Source organism: Montipora capricornis, chromosome 6 (genome assembly GCF_036669925.1).
Source record: "Montipora capricornis isolate CH-2021 chromosome 6, ASM3666992v2, whole genome shotgun sequence".
Taxonomy (NCBI): domain Eukaryota; kingdom Metazoa; phylum Cnidaria; class Anthozoa; order Scleractinia; family Acroporidae; genus Montipora; species Montipora capricornis.
In genome coordinates, this window is record NC_090888.1 from 6,702,364 (window position 1) to 6,722,363 (window position 20,000).

General features: G+C 51.1%; 2 protein-coding genes and 2 pseudogenes across 2 annotated transcripts in view; 1 reads left to right on the forward strand and 3 right to left on the reverse strand.

The window, feature by feature from the left end:
* Positions 1–1,509, reverse strand: part of LOC138050854 (uncharacterized) — a 4,188-nt gene extending 2,679 nt beyond the window's left edge. The window contains exon 1 of the mRNA XM_068897122.1: positions 1–1,509. This exon is cut by the window's left edge and continues 2,679 nt beyond it. Coding sequence (XP_068753223.1) covers positions 1–1,509 — 1,509 coding nt within the window.
* Positions 1–20,000, forward strand: part of LOC138053155 (organic cation/carnitine transporter 2-like) — a 48,648-nt pseudogene that overhangs the window by 24,927 nt on the left and 3,721 nt on the right.
* LOC138050853 (uncharacterized) overlaps positions 1–20,000 on the reverse strand; it is a 26,188-nt pseudogene that overhangs the window by 4,546 nt on the left and 1,642 nt on the right.
* Positions 9,734–10,369, reverse strand: LOC138050856 (uncharacterized). The gene has a single exon (XM_068897124.1). The coding sequence runs from the start codon at positions 10,367–10,369 to the stop codon at positions 9,734–9,736; it is 636 nt and encodes a 211-aa protein (XP_068753225.1).

The following is a 20,000-nucleotide window of genomic DNA, read 5'->3' on the forward strand; positions in this document are numbered from 1 at the left end:
CATACTCTCAATGTCAAAGAAAACGTGCAAGGGTGGTTCCTCATCGTCCTCCTCCTCGTCGTCGTCGTCGTTATCGCCCGCCAGGAAAGCGTGCAATCCAGCGGCCTCGTTTTCTAAGAGAGGCGCCAGTCCCTGACTCAGGATCCTTTGGAAGGAGAGTCGCTGTCGTGTCAAGCGTCGTTCTTCAGCGGGGGTCTTTTCGACTTGTAAGAAACATCGATGGGAATGGACGTCGACGTCTTTCTTGCAGCACGAACATTTCCGATACCCGCACCGATGAGTTCGGATCTCTTTGAGACCACGTAACGTGTGATGACATTCTTTACACTGACGACGGGTGGCACAGACGGCGGGATGTTCAGCATCCGCGGCTTGACCGGTGTGGGTCTTGGATCGATGGGTTTGGAGACACGTGTCTCCGTAGAAGGAACGTCCACAGAGAATACAGGGGGTCTGAGCCGAGCGGTACTGTCGGTAGGCCTCGGTATAATCAGGGCATCCGTTTTGCAAGCAGGCGCCGCAATGATGTCGATTGTTACGGCAGGCATGCCGACCTAAATTGTGATAGGCTTGGAAACACTGACCGCAGAAGTAATCTTGACCGAAGAACCCGGGTAAGGAAGACAAGGCATCGTAATGACCGTCTTCGTGTAAGAGTCCTAACAACGTGTCCCCACGACCGTAAGCGAAACAAGCATAAGCGCGGTTGGCATCTACGACCACGAGGGTGTAGTCTTCAAGACTGGGAGCGGTGACGAGTTGTTGAAGTTGTTCAGGACCACAGGGTTGAGGAGGAAGATCGACTTCGTCTAGAAGTGTTTGAGCCGCTCGTGTGATGCGACGATGGTTACCGCGACAGCGAGTCCATTGTCGACGGCGTGGGGGATCGTCTCGATGTTGATGGACCCCTCGAGCCAGAACGATGGCGCGTGGACAGCATAGATGTTGATCATCCTGTGGAACGCGTAAGACACAGCGCTTGAATTCTCTGAGACGCGTCGACGCTTGATGCCCTGGTAAATGTTTTCTTTTGTAACCGGAACCGGTGGGAGCCCCGCGTACGTGAACGAAGGAGAGGGTGAAGGAATCGTCCATTTCAAATTGTTCGTTCGAGTTGAGCATGTGGGAAAGATTCCCAAGTAAAGCATCCACGCGTGGACCTTGAGCGCGCCATTCTCCGGCCCGTAGACCCCAACCGTTGTAGGCATTGGCAATACGATTGGAGGCTAGAGCGATGTAAATGCGATCGCCATCGGGAATGTCTTGATCGTTGATTAAGTCGTCTAGAGCGGTACGAAGACCTTGCACGAGGGCATCGGTGAGACGTTGTCGGGGGATGAACGCTCCGATCTGTCGAGGACGAAGTTGAAAGACGCGTTCACGAACACCGAGACGGACACTACGCCGTTCGACCACAGGAAGTCTTTCAAAGACGAAACGTCCTGGAGCAGCACCTCCAATTTGTTCAAACTCGTCGAGTGCTTCAGCCAAGTCACTATCGCTATCCATGATGAGATGTTTTTTGTTTGAAGAAGACGGTGTGTCTTTTATAGAGAAAAGAGTCACCTTGAACGACCTTGACGTGTACCCTAGATGGACCAATCCGGAGCGAGATAGGTCTTCTGGGGGGATGGGGGGGTATCCCCCCAGAGAGTCATGTGACCCCTTAGGAGCACGGGGATTGGTGGAACGATTCCTGTTAAGTAGTCTGATCGAGTGAGGAGTCTCAGAAAAGTCATGGCATCCGAACCCAAGAGACGTGTGCTGGAGATGGCAGTGGCCAGACGTACTATGGAGGTGGAGCAAGATCCAGAGTATGAGGAAGAGGTGTGGGTCAAGCAAGAGAATGGACGTTGGCGAAAAGAAAGCCGGACGACCAAGAAGAGCCCGGCGACCCGAGACGAGGCTTCGTATTGGGATGTGTTGCCTCCCGAAGTACGTCAACACGTGTTGGAGGTTCGAGATCGAGAGGAGGAGAAGGAACGAGAGAAGGACCGGAGGGAACGTTGGAACCCCATTCACGAAGAGTTACTCCGTCTACCACGTTGCGCTCAACATGGCACGGTACGTACCGGGTATTTGTATTGGGTGGAAATCGAAGCGGATCTGATAGATTCGTTTATTTTATTTGATGTCTTTTAGATGACGGCGACGTACGTAGGAGAATCGACTATCGTCTTTGAATGCGGACCGTGCCGACGGTTTCCCCCTGGGGGTAATCCTGCGGGAAGCCGACGCATGAAATGTCGGTATTGTCTTTTGGGCATGATGAGTTGTCCGGGGTATCGGTATTGTACGGGCAGGTTTCGGTCTCGTCGTCCAGAAGGGATGGTCGTGTGTCGTTGGTGTCGATGGCCCGTCTACCGGAGAGGTCTTTTGTGTATGCCGTTTCGATCTCCTCATTGTCGGTGTTTTGTTGTAGGTCATGGTGGTCGTTAGATCGGAAGCGGATAATCACCTGGTCGAATGGGAATGCCGTTGCAGTTACGTGGAACTGACGTGTAGACAATGGGATTGTTGTTGTGCGGTTTCATACCATTCGTACCGTCGTCCGGGATGTTTGATTTGCACCTGTGACGTAGGTTATGGGTTTCCACCGTGTCGTCATGATTTGGGGGACTGGTGTTATTTGTGTCAGGGGTATAGTTGGACCCAGTCTTTTGCTTTATTGTAGGTGATTTGTCAATTGGAACAAACATTAGATGAGAGGATTTCGAGATGGGTATGGAGAGAGGATCGTTGGGTGTGGCGACGGAGACGACCCCTGAGAACGGAGGAGCAGCGTCGATGGAGGCGGTGTTATTTGACTGAGATTCTAAGATAGGTCGTTTTTTCTTTCGTAGGTGATTTGTCAATTAGAGGATACGTTCGGGGATGAGAGGCTATCGAGATGGGTATGGAGGAATGGTTGTTGGCTGTGGCGACGGGCACGTCCTCCGAGAACGATGAAGCAGATTCGTTGGAGACGGCGTTATTTGAATGAGATTCTAAGATAGGTTCTTTTTGTTAATAGATGGTGGTGCAGGAACATAGGAGCCGTCAAGGCTATCCACCGAAGGATCGATGGTGTTGGATCAAGTGGGTGTGTCCTCAAGGTTGTACGGAGACTGCCGCCACGTGCATTCACTGTTTGAAACGATTGGACCTCAACCATTTTGGTTGCCTGTGTTACGGGTGTCTCGTTCGTTGTCGATGTGATGGATTGGAAATCTCCTACGGACGTCGTCGTTGCTATTCGGGGGGTCGCCGATCTACTTATCTTGAGTTTGAACCTTATTACGGTTACCGTGACCGTTGATTCTTTTTTTTAATTGATAGTGGCTTTGGTTTTCGTCGATCTTTCCAGACTTGGTTCCGCCTGGACGTTGTACTTCTTATGGATACGGATCGTGTACGTCTTATTGCTTTCGTCTTAGGGGCACGGGTCTCTTTTGGGACGAGATATTGAATATGACGTTTCGTTCTCTTTATCGTTAGATGTGGTGTCATCTGAATCAGTTTACTCGTTATTCCTACCAACGGGGTTGGACGAAAAAAGAGATGGACATTACGGCGGAGTTGTGGAAGAGGATTGATGTGGATTTTTGGGATCCGTCTTCTGGACTCGTTACGATATACAGCCGTCGATAACCTATGTTACGTTTTTCAGAATACGACCATGTGTTGGTGTTGGTGTGCGTGCTGTCCTCAGAGACGATGGTGACTGTTTTGTTGTTGTTTTTCATTAGACTTGGTGCAGACGCCCATGTACTCGCTTTTCATCCCAGAGGGGTTGGACGGCAAAAGAACTAGACATTATAGTGGAGTTATGGAGGGCGGTCGGTACTCATGGTCGTATTCGTCGTCGCCGCCGTCGCCGATAGTCGATTCTCCTATTAACGTGGATGTCATTTTTTTGTTTAGACCTGGTGCAGTCTGCCTAGATTTGGATCGTCCAGCAGACCCCATTCCTCCAAAGAAGAGGTTGTTCATTTTCGAGTCTGGACGAGTATCAAAGACGAAATCAATAAACAACAAATCAATTCAATCAATGGCGCCGCTAATTATTTTGATGGTGCTTATTTTTAGTTCATGACGGTGTTCGCCAATGGGGATGGGTTTACGTTTTGGGATTCGCCTTGCTGTTCGTATGGACCCATCACATGCATGTATTGTCTTGATCGGCTCAATGACCAGCGAACGAACATAGCACCACAGGAACATGCACGACATTGCCAGGGGACCTACCAACGTCGTAGGGAAAAATCGTCTGCGGTCGAGAGATCTTATACCCTCGTGTGGAATGAGGGTCATTATCAGATGCGTGTCTTATGGGAACTAACACCTCGATGTACTGTGGATTTTTCGTAGATTATGGTCCGTGCCGACCGATGTTTTTGTACGTGGAGTGAAGACTTTCATGTGCACGAGAGACGACCCTATACGCCCGAGGTTCGATTCATGTTACTGGAAGAACGTTTGACAGGCGTGTCTTTGTTTATGTTTTAGCTGCTCAGCATTCCCCCGGATGTCGATCGTTACTGTGCAGAGTGTTATGGAGAAAGTTATACGATCGTCCAGAAACTGGCCATCATCGATGCGGTCGTGGCACGATACGGATTTTACAATTATAGGGGATCAGACCCCATCACAGGCATCGGATCCTTTCAGTTACGTGTCATCTATCCTTACGATGAGGACCTGTGGGAGGATGATGATGATGACGAGGACCGAGGCGTGGCCCTTTATTATTTGGATCCACCTGTATGGCGTCGTCAGATCATGGTCCGTAACGAGGAGGGACATTTTGTTTATCAGAATACCGAAGGACATTTGGTGGTACGGGCGAGATGTTATCACAGTATGGGACCTCCTTATTGTTCTTGTTTCGTTCCAGATCCGGAGCCCGATCCAGATTGGATTTCATGAAAAGTTCTGTTGTCCTACTCAAGCTTGGTTGACAACCCCATGGAGATCTGCGGAGATATGGCGTCTTCGCCACTATCGTATGAAAAGAGGATCTGATGGACATTTTCATTTCCATTGCAGATCCAATCACCCCCTGCACAGCGTCACCTGAGAGCGGTCGCACTGTTTGGTAGTCTGATTTGTTGTGCGACAGGGTATGCCCTCCGTGAAGCCTGGCGTTATCGGAGATGTCCCCACTGGCATCCGGAAAAGCAGATCAAGAAGAACCAGACGGGACACTTTTATTTTGTACCGTTTATTGACATTTACGGTCCTTACGGTCGTCGGACAAGAATATTCAATCGTAAATTTCGTTGAAAATGTTCAAAATTAAAGTTTGAGTTTACGTTTCATTTGCATGATTTTCTTGACCACTTTCTCCGTCTTCTTCTTTTTGCCTGGGAGGTTACTGATAGCCCGAATCATCTTGTCGTCGGCTTTCCACTTGTCCTGTAAGTTTCTGGCCTTGGCATAATCCATGTCGTGGGTCTTGGCAATCTTGTCCAAACGATTGATGCCAGGATCCCCTCGTTTGAGTCGTTTGGCCAGTTTGGTGCCAGGACCCATGTACTGATAGCCAGGCCAATGAAACTCGATCCCTGTCTTGGCTAAAGCCTTCTGCACGTCAAACTTGCCACCTCGCTGACGTCGTCGTCGTCGTCGTGGGCGTCTCTTAGTAGTCCTCGCCATCCAAGCGTCGTTTGAGTTTCTTATCGAAATCCAACCAACCGGGTGGGCGTTGCAATTTATCTGTTTCGGTGGGACGTCGGCGACCTGTCTTCTTACGAATCTTTTTTTTGACCGATTGAGCGGTCGTCTCCATATAGTCGGCCACGCTGTCTCCCATCATCCTGGGATCTCCTTGAAACGGAAGCTGTCCCCAGTCGATGGAGGGAACGGGTGTCTTGGGGGGCGACTTTTTTTTCTTCTTTTTAGGTGGGGCTGCTTTAGGTTGAGTCTTAAATCGAAGTCGTTTTTTGGCTTTAGGGGGTGCCGAGGGTGTGGCCGGAGCCTCTGGCGTTTTTTTCTTCTTTACCAACTGCGTCAACATGGAGTGTAAGGGTCCTTGCGCATAGGCGTCGGCTTCAGTATCGCGTTCGTCGTCGGCATCCGGTCCGAACCCAAGAGGTTGTCGGACGGTTTTGGTCCACCGTTTCTTTTGGTCGGCCAGAGAGGTGGCCAAGGTATTCTTGATACCTGGAGGAATCTGATCCGACATGAGAACGGCTTCTTGTTTGGCGGCGATACGAGCGGCTTTGGCCAAAGGAAGGTTTTCGGTCAGACGTTCCTTGTACACGTCTTCGAGTTGACGTAATCGTTGAGGATCGATCAAGACTTTGTTTTCGAACCCTGGAATGGTCTCCACTTCACTCATCGTGAGGTACTAAGATCGTCGCGTCTCTCCCTGGTTTTATAGTAGAGGTTCTGTTTCTCGTAGCGTTCGCGTTCCAAATGTCGATTCAATTCGCAGACTTGTTCTTGCAAGACCCCCATCTTTTGTTCGGCAAGCTCCAAGTTCTGATTGCGTTCTTGCAACTGATCGGTCAATTGACGGACAATGTCGCATTGTTCGCGGACTCGATGTCGAAGTCCACGTATCTGATCCTGTAGGGCACAGAACGAACGAGGCCCTTGCGTCCACGTATTGTCACACCAACCATCGTCCATGTTGTAGATGATCCTTGACACAATGATGATACGCCGTATGCAACCCGTGCCAGAATCGAATGGAATGAAAATGTCGGCGCATCATCCTTCGTCGGGCTTTTATGCTATGGGTGGAACGACTGATGGCCCGTAACACTCTTCGATCTCGTGGGGTCTCGGTAATCTTGAGTAGGGTGTACTTGGACAAAGGGAGACGTCCCTTGACAATCTCTCGAGCCAATTGACTGATGGCCTCAATCATCTGATCCACGGCATAGTAGAGTTTTCGTAAACGGTCCTCTCCCGACAATCGGGTCAGATCTCGTAGAAACCAACCCAGATAGGGTATTTGGGCACGAACGCATCCTGGAATCCGATGACGACACGCTTTCATCGTTTTTTGGGTCTTAGGATGTCACAAGCCGTGTTTAGTCTGTGTCCTTTGCTTCGTCGTATCACGTCACAAGCGGCGTTCAGACCATCCCAAAGAGCTCCTCCTGTCTGATTCATCATCAATTGACGTCTCCTTTTAATAGAATGTTTTCGACGAGACATGTCCCCCAAGACCTTTTCGTAAGGTCGAAGCCGTCCCACTATCTTGGACGAGATGGGAACATTCCCTCGGATCGTGTTCATGACCAATTCACTCACGGCATTGATTTGATCGGCATTGGCAGCCTGAAGACGTGCCCGACGGGTTTGATGATCGGCTTCTTTCAAGACGCTCCGTAGAAACGGCCATTGTCGTTCTATCCTCCACGACATGATGGTGTGTTCCGGGCTATCGATCCTGGGGGCGTTTCTTTTTATACACGGAGAACCCCTGGTCGTCTTCGTCGTCGTCGACGACGTCCTTTAGGACGTTTAGGAACAGCCGTTGGGAACATGATCAGGTTACCGCCCCGTTGGACCCATATGGGTAAACCACGACCGCGTTGACGTCTCCCGTTCAACCAAATACCACTACCACGTTGACGTGCCATTGTTACCATGGGATCGATTGGACTGTCCTTTTATAGTTATCGTCGACCTCTGAGTTTACGTTTGAGTTTCTCGAAGAAGATGGTACCTTTGTAACGCGGTGGTTTATAGGCAGGTGGTGGTTTATAGGCAGGAATGTGCGTGTACACGATGGCCGAGTCGTCTCCATGGCGAGCGTCGTCGGCACGTATTCGCGCCACCATGTCATCGTACCGTTTACGGCGACGAGCCACCATGTCGTCGTACTCTTTGCGGTGACGAACCACCATGTCATCGTACCGTTTACGGGAACGTGCCCGAGTCCGAGCATTCTTACGCACCAGACCAACAGTCGCACCGGTGGCAGCACTCGCGAGTGGTACGCCTGCCGCGACCAAAGGAAGGAATCCGCCACGTTGTCGTCGTCGTGTGGGGGGTCTTCTCTTTCTTCGTTTCATCGTCGGCCTCTGAGTTTCCGTTTGAGTTTCTCGAGGAAGATGAGACCTTTATAACGAGGCGGTTTATAGGCAGGAATGTGCGTGTACACGATGGCCGAATCGTCTCCACGGCGAGCGTCTTCGGCTCGTGTTCGAGCCACCATGTCATCGTACCGTTTACGGGAACGTGCTCGAGTCCGAGCATTCTTACGCGCCAGGGCAGTCACGCCTCCGAGTGCAGCACCTACGCCTGCAACGACCAAAGGAAGCACCCCGCCACGCTGACGTCGTCGTCGGGCGGGGGGTTTTCTCCTTCTTCGTTTCATAGTCCCCTCAAAGGATGTGGATCCCCACGCATCATTCGATCCATCACCATTTTTCGTGCCCAAGGTTTTCGTTGGAGAATCCGTTTCATCATACCATAATTGTACTTGGGTGCTTCATAGTGGCCGGTGACTCCTTTAGCACCCATCCTTTTATACCTCTTGTCTTTTCCTAACGTGTACCCAGCAGCCACGGCCTTGCCTAGGACCGTCAGGAGACCGCGTCCACGTTGTGGGGCTCGTCGTTGTTGTCGTCGTCGTCGTCTGGTTTTGGGCATGATTGAATATCGTATACATTGCGCATGTCCTTTTATGGGTTACTGAGTCGGGAAGAGGTGCGTCGGACGGTGGGCGTGCCACCATCTTCGTAGACCGTGGTCACGGTGTTGGTATGGGTAATGTTCCGGATACGACGTCCATCTGTTCGTTGACGGGCGTCTTGAGATAACAAATCCATTTGACGTCGAAGCCCGTCTTGGTCTAAACGTCGTCGACCTCCACGGCGACTGCCCCCTCCAGGAGAACCTCCTCCGCCAGGAGAACCACCGCCTCCGCCGCCACCGCCGCCGCCACCGCCACCGCCTCCAGGAGGACCTCCTCCGCCACCGCCGCCGCCACCACTGCCTCGACGGCGGGAACCTGCAGGAGAACCTGCTGGAAGAGGACGTCGACGCGGGCGTTTCCCTCCGGTAGTAGGACGCGGGCGTTTGCCTCCAGTGGTAGGACGATTGGAAGGACCACTAGCGGCAAAATCTTGTAAATCTTGGTCGGAGATCAGGTAATCTCTTTGGATCTGGGTTCTTTGAGCGACGGGGATACTCCCGTCCAAAAGAGAACGCATCATGAGTTGTCGTTGGGCTAACAATCCATCGGACTCTAATCCTCCCGCATTGTCAAGTCCCAGTTCGGTCAACAAGGCATTGGGTTCGGGTGTCGGCACACGACCCTGATGCAACGTTTCCAAAAACTCTTGAATCGTACTGTTGGGAGTTCGTGTTCCGACGCCGGCTGGACTGTTTCTGGGAGCCATGTTGGGAATGGTGTTCCCCACACCAGCCGGGGACGTACGTGGTGTCCTGCTCCCCACACCCGCTGGGGCAGACGTCATCCTGGGTTCAGAAAACGATCGGGTTCCTAGAGGAATGTGTCGAGCAGTCTCGAGTCGTTCACTCAAAGCCAAAGCCCGTCCTCCTTGTCTTCGACGTCGACGAGCCGCGCGTTCTTTAGCTCTCCGTCGTTGTTGCTGTTGACGGTACGTTTGCAATTCCCTTTGATATTCAGAGGGATTGCGTTCAAATTGAAACTGGTCAAACGGTGATCCGGGACTGGAAGGTGTGGAAGGAGTTTGTCGTCGGTACTCTGTCAAGATACGTCGATACTCGGAGGGATCCCAATGGGCAAACGGGGATCCTGGGCTACTCATTCACGTTTCCACACTTGGGTCGGACCATCTGACGGTGTCACACAACTGAACAGTCGGTACCGATCGTCTGAAGCGGGATGAAGGTCCATCATTATATACCCGTACGGGCGTTGCGTACACCTCTCGAAGAGACGAAGCACGTCACGCCATCGATCGGGAAAGGCTTGTAACGTCAAGGCTCGAAATCCCGATTGATCTCTGGGATTCTTGAACACGAAGAGATAATGGGCATTCCTGGAGATGGTCTTGGCATACTTGCCGGGTGGAAATAAGTCTTGACACAAATACAACACCGTAATGTTCCGATGATGCGATTCTCGGGTGAATAGATCCAACACGCGTTTGTCGTTGCCACCTTCGTCCATGAGATCGTCCAAGACCAGGATCCCGCCACCACTTTTTCCAAACCATTGTCGAAGATGATCGATGTCGGGAATCCCTTCGTGAAATCGGATCCCACGACCTTTCATCCGTTCGAAACGCGGTTGCCATACGGCATAACAGTAATGACACGGTTTGGTCCGATCTCCTTCAAAGACACCGCCTCCTTCCGTCAAGAGCGCTTCGGTCAATTGCGTCTTGCCACTCCCCGAGGGACCGACGATCATCGTACTACTGGGTTGTCGTATCATCCTTCATCGACGGTAGCGCTGCACATTTTCTTTTATACCTTTAAAAGCGTGTTTCCCTAGCAAGAGGCCTACTTTCCCAAACGATGGGGCAGGACCCGATAAGGACATGGACATTCCTTGCGCAATCTTATCGACCAGTCGGGGTTTATGACGGGCCAAAGCCCCACCCCGCTGTCGTCGTCGTCGTCTCCCACGACGCAGTCTCTTACGACGGACCATTTTGTTCTATAGGATAGGGTGTGATCCGCCCCTTTTTATAGTACGACCCAAGACAAGACAAGACAAGACATGTGATGAAAAAAATTTAATGCAGAAGGATCGGCTCATGCGGCGTACAACATTGAAGGGAGGGTAACGCATTGTACTCTTTGACCATTTGACGACGTACTTGTCGACCCACAGCTCGGTCGTTCGCTACAAAATGGTGGGGAGAAAAGGATTGCACAAATTCGGGCATGGTGCGTCCCCGAACCCTCTCTTTCAAAAACATTAAAGCATAATGACCGCAAGCGGTACTGTTCAAAGCTTGAAGGGTCCGATCGTTCCATTGCACCGCATCCCATTCGTCTTGGAGCCAACGTTCCAAATCAGGTGCACGGTAAGTCGTCATCGGGAGTCCGTAACTGTCCATGACTTCGCACCGATTCTGTTCCGTCCAAAGTCCCAACCAATGTTGACCCGGTTCCCCTCGTGGATCCGTATTGACAATATACGCGGCTCGCGTCGTACGGGGTGGACGCGTCGGAAGTCCGTCGGAGGGATGGACGCCGTGAAAGACGCGTTTCAGGACCGGATCGTCCAAGGCTAAGGCGCGTAAGGTGACGTCACTCAAGGGCACAAATTCCATGTCTGTTCACTCGTACTTTTGATACAGGACGGCTCCGTTGGCACCGGCTTGGAAGCTGTCTTCGAATTCGCCAAACACCAAAATGGTGATGTTCTTGTTGGGAGCGGCATTAAATCGGATTTCCAGACGCAGCTTGCCTTTTTGTTTGGGATTTCGATGATACGGTGAATCGGCATTCCCACTGGGCACATTGTTAAACATGAACAAAGTGCAATTCTTGCCGTAGCCCCAATCTCCTGGCTGAATCAGGTGAGGACGATGATGTGCCAGGGAACCACTGGCTTCCAAGACACGTTGATAGCCCAACCAGTCTTTCCGTGTATTGGTGCCATTCAATTCCAAGGTCGGGTAGGGATATTCTTCTCCGCCCACCATTTGACGGATGCTCTTCACTCCAAAATCTTGGAAGGCATACGGGTAATATTCCAAATCCCCATTAAACGCTTTGCTATCCAGCAGTCCGACGACCAAACGATCGGGAAGACGGCCTGTGAACAATTGGTCTTCGGTCCACAACGTGGTCTTGCCATCGAACGAAAAGGTTCGGATCTGACTTTTGACCATGGGATAATTGGCCATTTGACCTCGGACATCGATCTTGGCCATCAGTTCGTTACCCACACTGACATTCAGGTTGACGCGACACAAATGAAAAGTGACTTTGATATCCCCTGCACCCAACGTGACGTATTTTTTGACCCCGGTGCCACTGGTCTTGGTCCCAAACAGGAAGAAGTCCGGCGTGTTGCAAAACAGTTCCATCACCATTTCTACGCGAGGGACCAACAAACGTCCCGTTCGCATGGCGGCCAAATGAGGATACATGATCATGGTGGCTTTGTTGTTGCTGTAAAAGAGTTTGGTGGCCGTCTTCAAAGCATTCGTATTGTTGTGCGCCCATCCGGCGGTGGTGGAAATATCGTCGTCGCCTCCTGTGGCCCCCAGCTGTTCCTCCACGTTCAGGTAATTCACCCAACCTTGAGGGGCCAACAACGTATCGCCTTCGTCTCGACTATAATTCAAGAGGGTCTCGATGAAAGATTTGTACATGTACGTATCGGTCTGTTCGCTCATCAAGACACCACCCAGTCGTAGATTGATCTGTTTGAAGAGACCGTGGGCCAGATTGTTGGTGACGTACACAAACTTGGTGTCGGTGGCATCCGAGGCACTGTTGGCATCGGCCACGATACCGTTGGTGGACGCCGAATTCAATTTCAGTTCGATTTCGAAAAAACTGCGTCCCAAATCCACAAATTCGTCCAAACCGGGGACGGTAAAGGTGACGGGCACGATACCCGTCATGGCGGCACTGTACGGGATCATCCGGTACGAATCGACCGTGATGTCCGTCGACGGCATGGTAAACAGTTCCAGACTCATGATCGTCGTCTTCTTCTACGTCGTCGTCGTGGTGCTCTCGGTAGGTGCGGGATCAACCAACCACCGTACTGAACGGGTGTCCTGCCTTTTATAGTAGGGGCAGACTGACGTCGACGGTAGGCGCGTTGTCGACGCAACCGTGAATGCACGACCATCGGTCGGTGAATCATTATCGTCTAAAGATGGATGCCACACTTCGTTTGGCTTTTTTATTGGCATGTCGTCCACCGGCCTTGAGACCGGCTTTCACCAAAGCGCCCGCTTTTCGTTTCAAACCACGTTTCAACGAGTGTCCCACCACACCTCCGACGTCACTCAACGGACGATCACTAGCCGCGGCTTGAAGTCCCGTCTGCATGGCGTTCATCAAAACGGGCGAGGCAATCTTGATCAACTCTTCGGTAGCACCCGATCCACGAAGGTACGGAGGATAATACCGTGTCAAACTACCCCCACGCATGATGAGAAAAATGATAACCCACGACGTGTCTTCATTTTATACGTTTTTTCATTTCCGTTTCCGGAACTGAAAGGTGACGATGGTTCTATGACCTCTTCCCAGGTCAGCCAGACGTCCATCACTCTCGGCCACACTGACTTCGATGACATCCAAGTAACGACGACGCATGGGCATCCATTGAATATGCGTCGGTTCGAAATAGACGTCCCCTCCGCCACGTCGTTGATAATGGACTTCTCGTATCAAAGGATGTTCGGCATCTCCCATGACGTTACTGCTCACCACGTCTGAGTAGATCAATAAGCTTCGGGAGGTATGACTTAGAGCCTGCTGGAAGGCCGTGTTCAAATTGAGAAAGTGCCACTCTACGGTGAAACTCAGAACAAACCAGGTCGTATCGGCCATCCATAACGCTTCCAAGGCTAATTCCGTATTGGACACCCGCGTTGCTTTCTTAGTCTTTGCGTCATGAAGACTGTATCGAATATTGGGACCCAGACTGTGTTTGCCCTTGTTGTCGACTTTCAACCATCCCATGCGAAAGGCCAAATCCTTGACGATTCTCAGTTCCACGTTATTACCGGTAAGAGGATGACTTCCCAGGACTCCAATATCCTTTTTTTCCAAGACAGCGGTCTCTCCTTCCCAGCGAAAGGTCGGTCGACGTGCGTCCTCCACTTCACCATGAACGACTCCTTGCAAAGTATTGGTGATCTCCAGATTGATCTCATTGATCAAAGCTTTCATGAGTCCGACCCCATCCACAATGAATGGGGCATTCTCGATGACGTTATCACGCCACACATCTTCCGTTCTGACCGTGCGAAGACCTGAATTGGCATCCAACAGTTGAAATCTAACTTGTGCCACGGAAACACCTTGGGAGAGAAAACTCTTGAGATCCAAACCACTATCGGGCATGGAAATGGACGTCAATCCGACCTCCCAATCCCCTTCAAACTGGACCACCTGAGGAAGTCGCGACTTGAACGTGTTGGTCCGATTATCCGGAAATTCTCTCGAAGGATCGCTGAGCACGACGATGCGATTCATGACGACGACGAAAGTGAAGACAGAGCGTACTTGTTTTGTCTTTAGGAAAGGCCACGGGACGCCCGTCGATTTCCTTGACACGAACGTGAATCGTTTCGATCTGAGATCCTCGTAGGCGATGGTAATGGACCTGTGGTGGTTCCCACCAGACACCTCCACTTTTATAGGGAACGGTGCGTAGCAATTCGTCGTACGACTCTTCCAACCATTGACTTTCCGTCAGGTTGACGTAGACGAAAAGGGGACGTTCGACCGGTTGCTTCGCCAAGGGAGCCAAGGGAGTGTTCTTCAACTTGGCAAAGGCTTCGTTCAGACGGACAAAACGCCAATTGAAGGTTTTGGCCATCACCATGAAGTGGGCATTGTTATACAGGCCTCCGATTTGACCTGACCCGACCCGACTTTCTAAGACCACAGCCGTTGGTCCGGTTTCGGAGGTGAATTTGTTAGGGAAGGACGGAAAGACGGAGCCATCACGAAAACGTTCCAAGGTGTAATCCGGTGTCGGGGCGTGTTTATCGATCGCTTCCATGAGAAGATTGGGTCCTTTCTTGTAGTACTGTGCTGTGTTTACATATTCAGCGTCGGTGGTGATCCATCCCATATGTAAAGCCAGTTCAAGAACCCATCCAAAATACTTCCACATGATGCCACTTATGAACACATTCGTATTATCCAAAAGCAAATCATCTCCCTTCCATACAAAGGTGGCCATGGTATCGTATTTCTTCGTCTTTGGGGGGGACTGACTCGAATCCACAATCTCAAAGTGAAGGTGCTCCCCGCTTCGTAGACTGGTCGTGATCTTCTGTTGCATTTGATGGATGACCTTCTTGATGAATTCCACACCCGTCTCGGAAGGGGTGATCTCCGATAAGAGGACCACCCCTCGTGCATTCCGCGCGATCACGAGCTCTCCACTAGAATTCCTTGTCGTGGTGGAATAGTAATACGTACACAAGTATCCTTCCTCATGCCATGTCTCCGGATGACCCGCGCCATGGTACGCTTCGTGAACCAGGATCTTTTCGGGGTGTACAGGGGGTGGCGGTGGTGGCGGTGGAATATCAGGCAGAAACATACCACTCAATCCCACTTCCCAACGGTCCGTGTCCTGCTGCCAGGCACGATCGCTAGGCATCCTGATTTTGAACTCGGAAGGACCATTGTCAGGGAATTCGGATTTTTGAACATGACTCGACAACGTCACATAACGAGACATCACGTATGGTATCTTTATTACATATTTTGTATCTTTTTATACATGTCGTAACGCAGAACGAGGAATCCAACTATCGTATTTCTTAGGCCAACCTAACCAACGCACTTTCACGAGCCGCTTGCGTCGTTGCAAGATCTCTTCCACACGGAACAAGGCTTCGTCGGGCACGGTCACTTTCTGAACGTCTTCTTCGTAGAAACTACCTCCGAGAGGCGTGCCATCCCATTCTTTCAGTTTATACGTGACCACGGGTCCGGGCACCACGCGTTGTACGACAAACACTTCTTCGGTCCAGCCCGGCAGATACCCTTTCTTGAACGGACGATGTTTCTTGCTGAGTCGAACGCGATCGCCCACTTTGAGTTTGGGACGAGGACGCCGTTTCAGGCGTTTGCCGTACAACGTGGACCACACCGCGCCTTCGTTCTTCTCCGTCACGTCGCGTGGCGCCATACCGATACTCCGATGCCGACTCCCATTGTACCCGTCGAGGAGTTGGGGCAACACCTTGACATACACTCGCGTATTACGCGCCGTGAAATAACGATACATGCGTTGTTTTAACGTACGATTAAAACGTTCGACGATCGAAGCTTTGGCATCCCCGTGCGTCGAAAAATGATGAATGCCTTCTTTTTCCAACATGTTTCTGAACGGTGCATTGTAAAATTCTTTTCCTGCATCCGTCTGTAAACGCAACGGTTTCCGTCCACTCTGTCGCAGAATCTTTTCGAAGGCCTCTGTCACAGACACCCCGGTCTTGTTCTTGACGGGGATGGCCCAGGCATACTTGGACAACACGTCGATGACCGTCAAGAGGTATCGGTTTCCTCCATTCCATTTCTTGAGAGGTTGCATCTCCACCAGATCGGCTTGCCATTGATCGTCTTTGTGGAACACCAACACGGGGGACGTCTGAAAACGTCGACGGACCGGACGATGTAACGTGTAGGCCAATTCCCCTTGCAATTCGTCTCGGGCTTCTTTCAAGGACAACCCTTGGGCTTTGGCATAGCGGGCCACGCCGCCTAAAGCGCCGGGCGTACCGGGGTCCGTGTAGGCGGTGACGCCGGAAGTACCGCGGCGGTTCTTCCGCTTCGGCATGTCTTGGTGAGAAGGAGTCGGACGGTCAACTCCAAGAGACTAGGCAGCTCTTTCAGGTACCGTTGTTCCAACGTCTGCCACGTAGCGTACGCTCTCTCGGGTCCCAGAGTTCGCGTCAACCAGGTCAGATACACGACAAAATGAGGCCATTTATAGTCGTCCTTGCGTTTCAGAGCGGCGAACGTGGCTATGGCGTCCACGGGTTCTTGGGTGGGAAACCCGTCCCATTGATCGTCTCCCTCGAGACAGGTCATGAGTTCCCGACATATCCAGGTCAAGATCGACCAACGGAGACGTCGTCCGTACTCGCGATAAGGGAGACGTACGATTTGTTCGAGTCCCACCCTCACCACCCGACGACCCAATTCAGCACACGACATCATCATCATCACATGTATTTTATTTTTAAAAATTCATTTCCTGACTTTTATACACTCCGGAATCGATACGAATCTGATCAAAATTCAAATCAAAAAAACAAGATTTCAGCAATCCTGGTGTGATGGGACGGATCCGTTCCAATCGTCTGCACCATTCTTCTTCCCGTTTCTCTATCCTCTTCTTGAGGAACGCATGATCATCATCCGGCAACGGTCCGAAAATCTTCTTCCTCTCTAGGTCCATCTGATACTTCTGCCACTTCTCCTGTTCTTCCCGAGAGATCCGTTGGACCGTATCGTGATCGTAACCCTCCGCACGCCTCTTGAGAATCGTCTTGCCCCAGGCCAGATCTATCCACTGGAAAAATTTGCACGATTCCTCTTGCCGACAGGCTAAGAAGAAACGATCCTTGTTAGGGGAGTCTGGTTTCACCGTACGCGACAAACGCGCCTTCTCCTGATGGTAGCAATGCCAGGGTCCTCGTCGGACATCCTCATGCAGCTGTGCTTCGATGGCATCGATCCAGGTCTGAATTCGATCGGCACCCATCACAAACAAAGGACACACTCCATCATAATCTCGGCAGTACAGGTACGGAGCCCCATTCTTGGTCAAACCGCCTGTCAACGGTGTGGCATGAAATGGGCACAAGACGTCCTTCGCTCCGGTCAATGGAGGCGGGACGACGAGGGCGACACCACGGGTGGTGGTGGTGGTTCAGGAGTCGTACAGGGTGGTTCAGGACCGTGTAGGACAGGATCAAAAGGCACGTCATGGTGCACCCTGCCTTCAGCCAAGGATACCACGAACGGTGGATCTGCATTCTGTTCGAGGGGCATCGTAGCCATCGCCTGTTCGTACGAAGGCAACTCGGGCGGTACGGAAGCCAGTAGGGCATCCAGCTCACGAGCCGCTTGGTTCAGTTCCTCATCTTTTTTCTTGATCTCTTCTTTACGTTTCCTGGACGCTTTGTCACGAGCTTCCTTGTAAATCTTGGCAGGCGGTTGAGCTGCTTCACGAACGACATCGTCTTTCTTCTTACCTCGTTTGGTCGTTGGTTTCTTACCAAAACTAGGATACCTAGCGGGAGACACACCTCCGTATTGCCACGACGTACTCATGATGATCAAATGGGATCCGGGCTCGCACGACACCGTCCTTTATAACCCGTAGCACGTGTCCATCTCGTGCTTGATCTTCATGTGACTCCCACGTGGACGTTCTTATAAAAAATCCAAACTCCTTTCCGCTCTCTCCATTTGCCACAGCATGTCTGATGCGACCACGCAAACCGAAGACAACGACGATCCCATCACCTTACGACTTCTCAAACGTATAGACGCTCTCCTGGATCGTTACTTGTGTAAGTGTTGTCAGTACGAAAAGAACCGACTCCCTCTATCAGCCTTAAAGACCTGGAAACCGGATGCTAATTGGTGCTCAGAGTGCAAATACATCTTCGACTATGCTGACGACCCCGACCCAGACGTGCGCAACCATTGGTGGTCCAAACGAGGGTGGTCCACCAAAGACTACTGGTCCTCCGCCGAATCCTCCGAATCCTCCTCCGAAGACGACGACACACCCCTTTGATGACGTGTGCCTCGTCCTCGATTTGGAATATTTTTGCAGTGGGCGACAAATCTTACCTAGAGAACTGGGGTACTGCGACCATACTGGGACTCATTATGGATCCATCCACTACAAACCTTGTGTGGAATGGCCCCATCTCTCTGCCAAAGATCAACGTACCGCTCATTACGTTTCCAAGTACGTCCATGGTCTTCCTTACTATCCCAGACAAGACTATCATGTAGCCAGTGAACTCCTGGTCGATGTCCGACGTCTCTACCAACAATTCAAGACCCCACAACGGACCCTCGTAGCTCACAAAGGAGGCATGGAAGGTCAATGGCTCGATACCTGGCAGATTCCTCATCTAGACTTGGAACGATGGGGATGTCCCAAATTCGACGATCTACCCCGTCTCTCCGTCGGGTCGTGCGGACAACATCAGCATCCCTTACAATTGCATTGCCCTCAAGTCGAATGCTACCATTTCGTCCAATGGATGCGGTCTCAGCGACTCTTGTCTTACGACACGCGTTACATCAATCACGAACGCACGCAAAGAATGCTAGCCAGTCAGACACCCAGAACCCCGTTACGCCCTGCCCATTGGAAGACATTCCCTCCACCCAAGTTGAACTATTTTCTTAAAGAACACAAATGTAACCGACAATGAAAATAAAACATGTTTTTTAATTCACATTGAGTGTCCTCTTAACTTAACTCACACGGGTAAACGAACGATCAGAAAGGTACTTTCGATAATAATACAACTGAGTCTCTTGTCTGGCACGCAGCCATTCTGTGACTTGACGGTGGGGAAAACGATACTCCCACCAACGAAGAAAACGTTCACTCTGATAAGCCATCTCCCTCTCCATCAAATGTTCCACCTCACTAAAACAAAACAAAAAAATGTCAACGTCCCAACAGACCCTCCAAGGTGGTCAAATCATCATCCGACAGATCCGTAAATTCAAACCTGTCGTCGTCAAACTCGTCATCCTCGTCGTCCGTGGGATCTGTGTTCAGATTCCAGATAGTCCGGGTCACGGCATCATACACTTGTTGGACGATGATGTCCTGACGCTCATCGTACCGCGGGTAGTTCTGCTTCTCGTTACCCTCCAGGTAGACCTCCCGACAATGAGGGCAGGTCCAATGGCTTCGGGTCAACCACCATGTGAGTAAGCAACCCACGTGCAAGGTTTGGTGGCAACATCCCATCTCCACCGAGAGATCTGGTTTGACAGTACAGCCTTGGATGCCTTGGGGTAATTCCTTCTTTAATTTTTGGACAAACTCTGACACTTTGTTGTCCACCTTCAGTTCAGAAACATCTTCCCCGCAGATCACACATGGCCATTCTTGGGTATCCTCTACATCGAGGAATTGTCCGGTCGGTTTGACCCTCTCCGCCCAACGCATGGCTGCCTTCATTTCCACGTCGTCCACCTCTTTGTCTTTGTCTTTCTGCCGAGTCGAGATGTTGAATATAGGGCCAGCAAATCCCATTGTAGGAACAACGTTGTCGACGTTGTCGTTGCTTCCGTGACCCCGACCGATGACCACATTCATCACACTGACCATCAATCGACCATGTCTTTCTTGC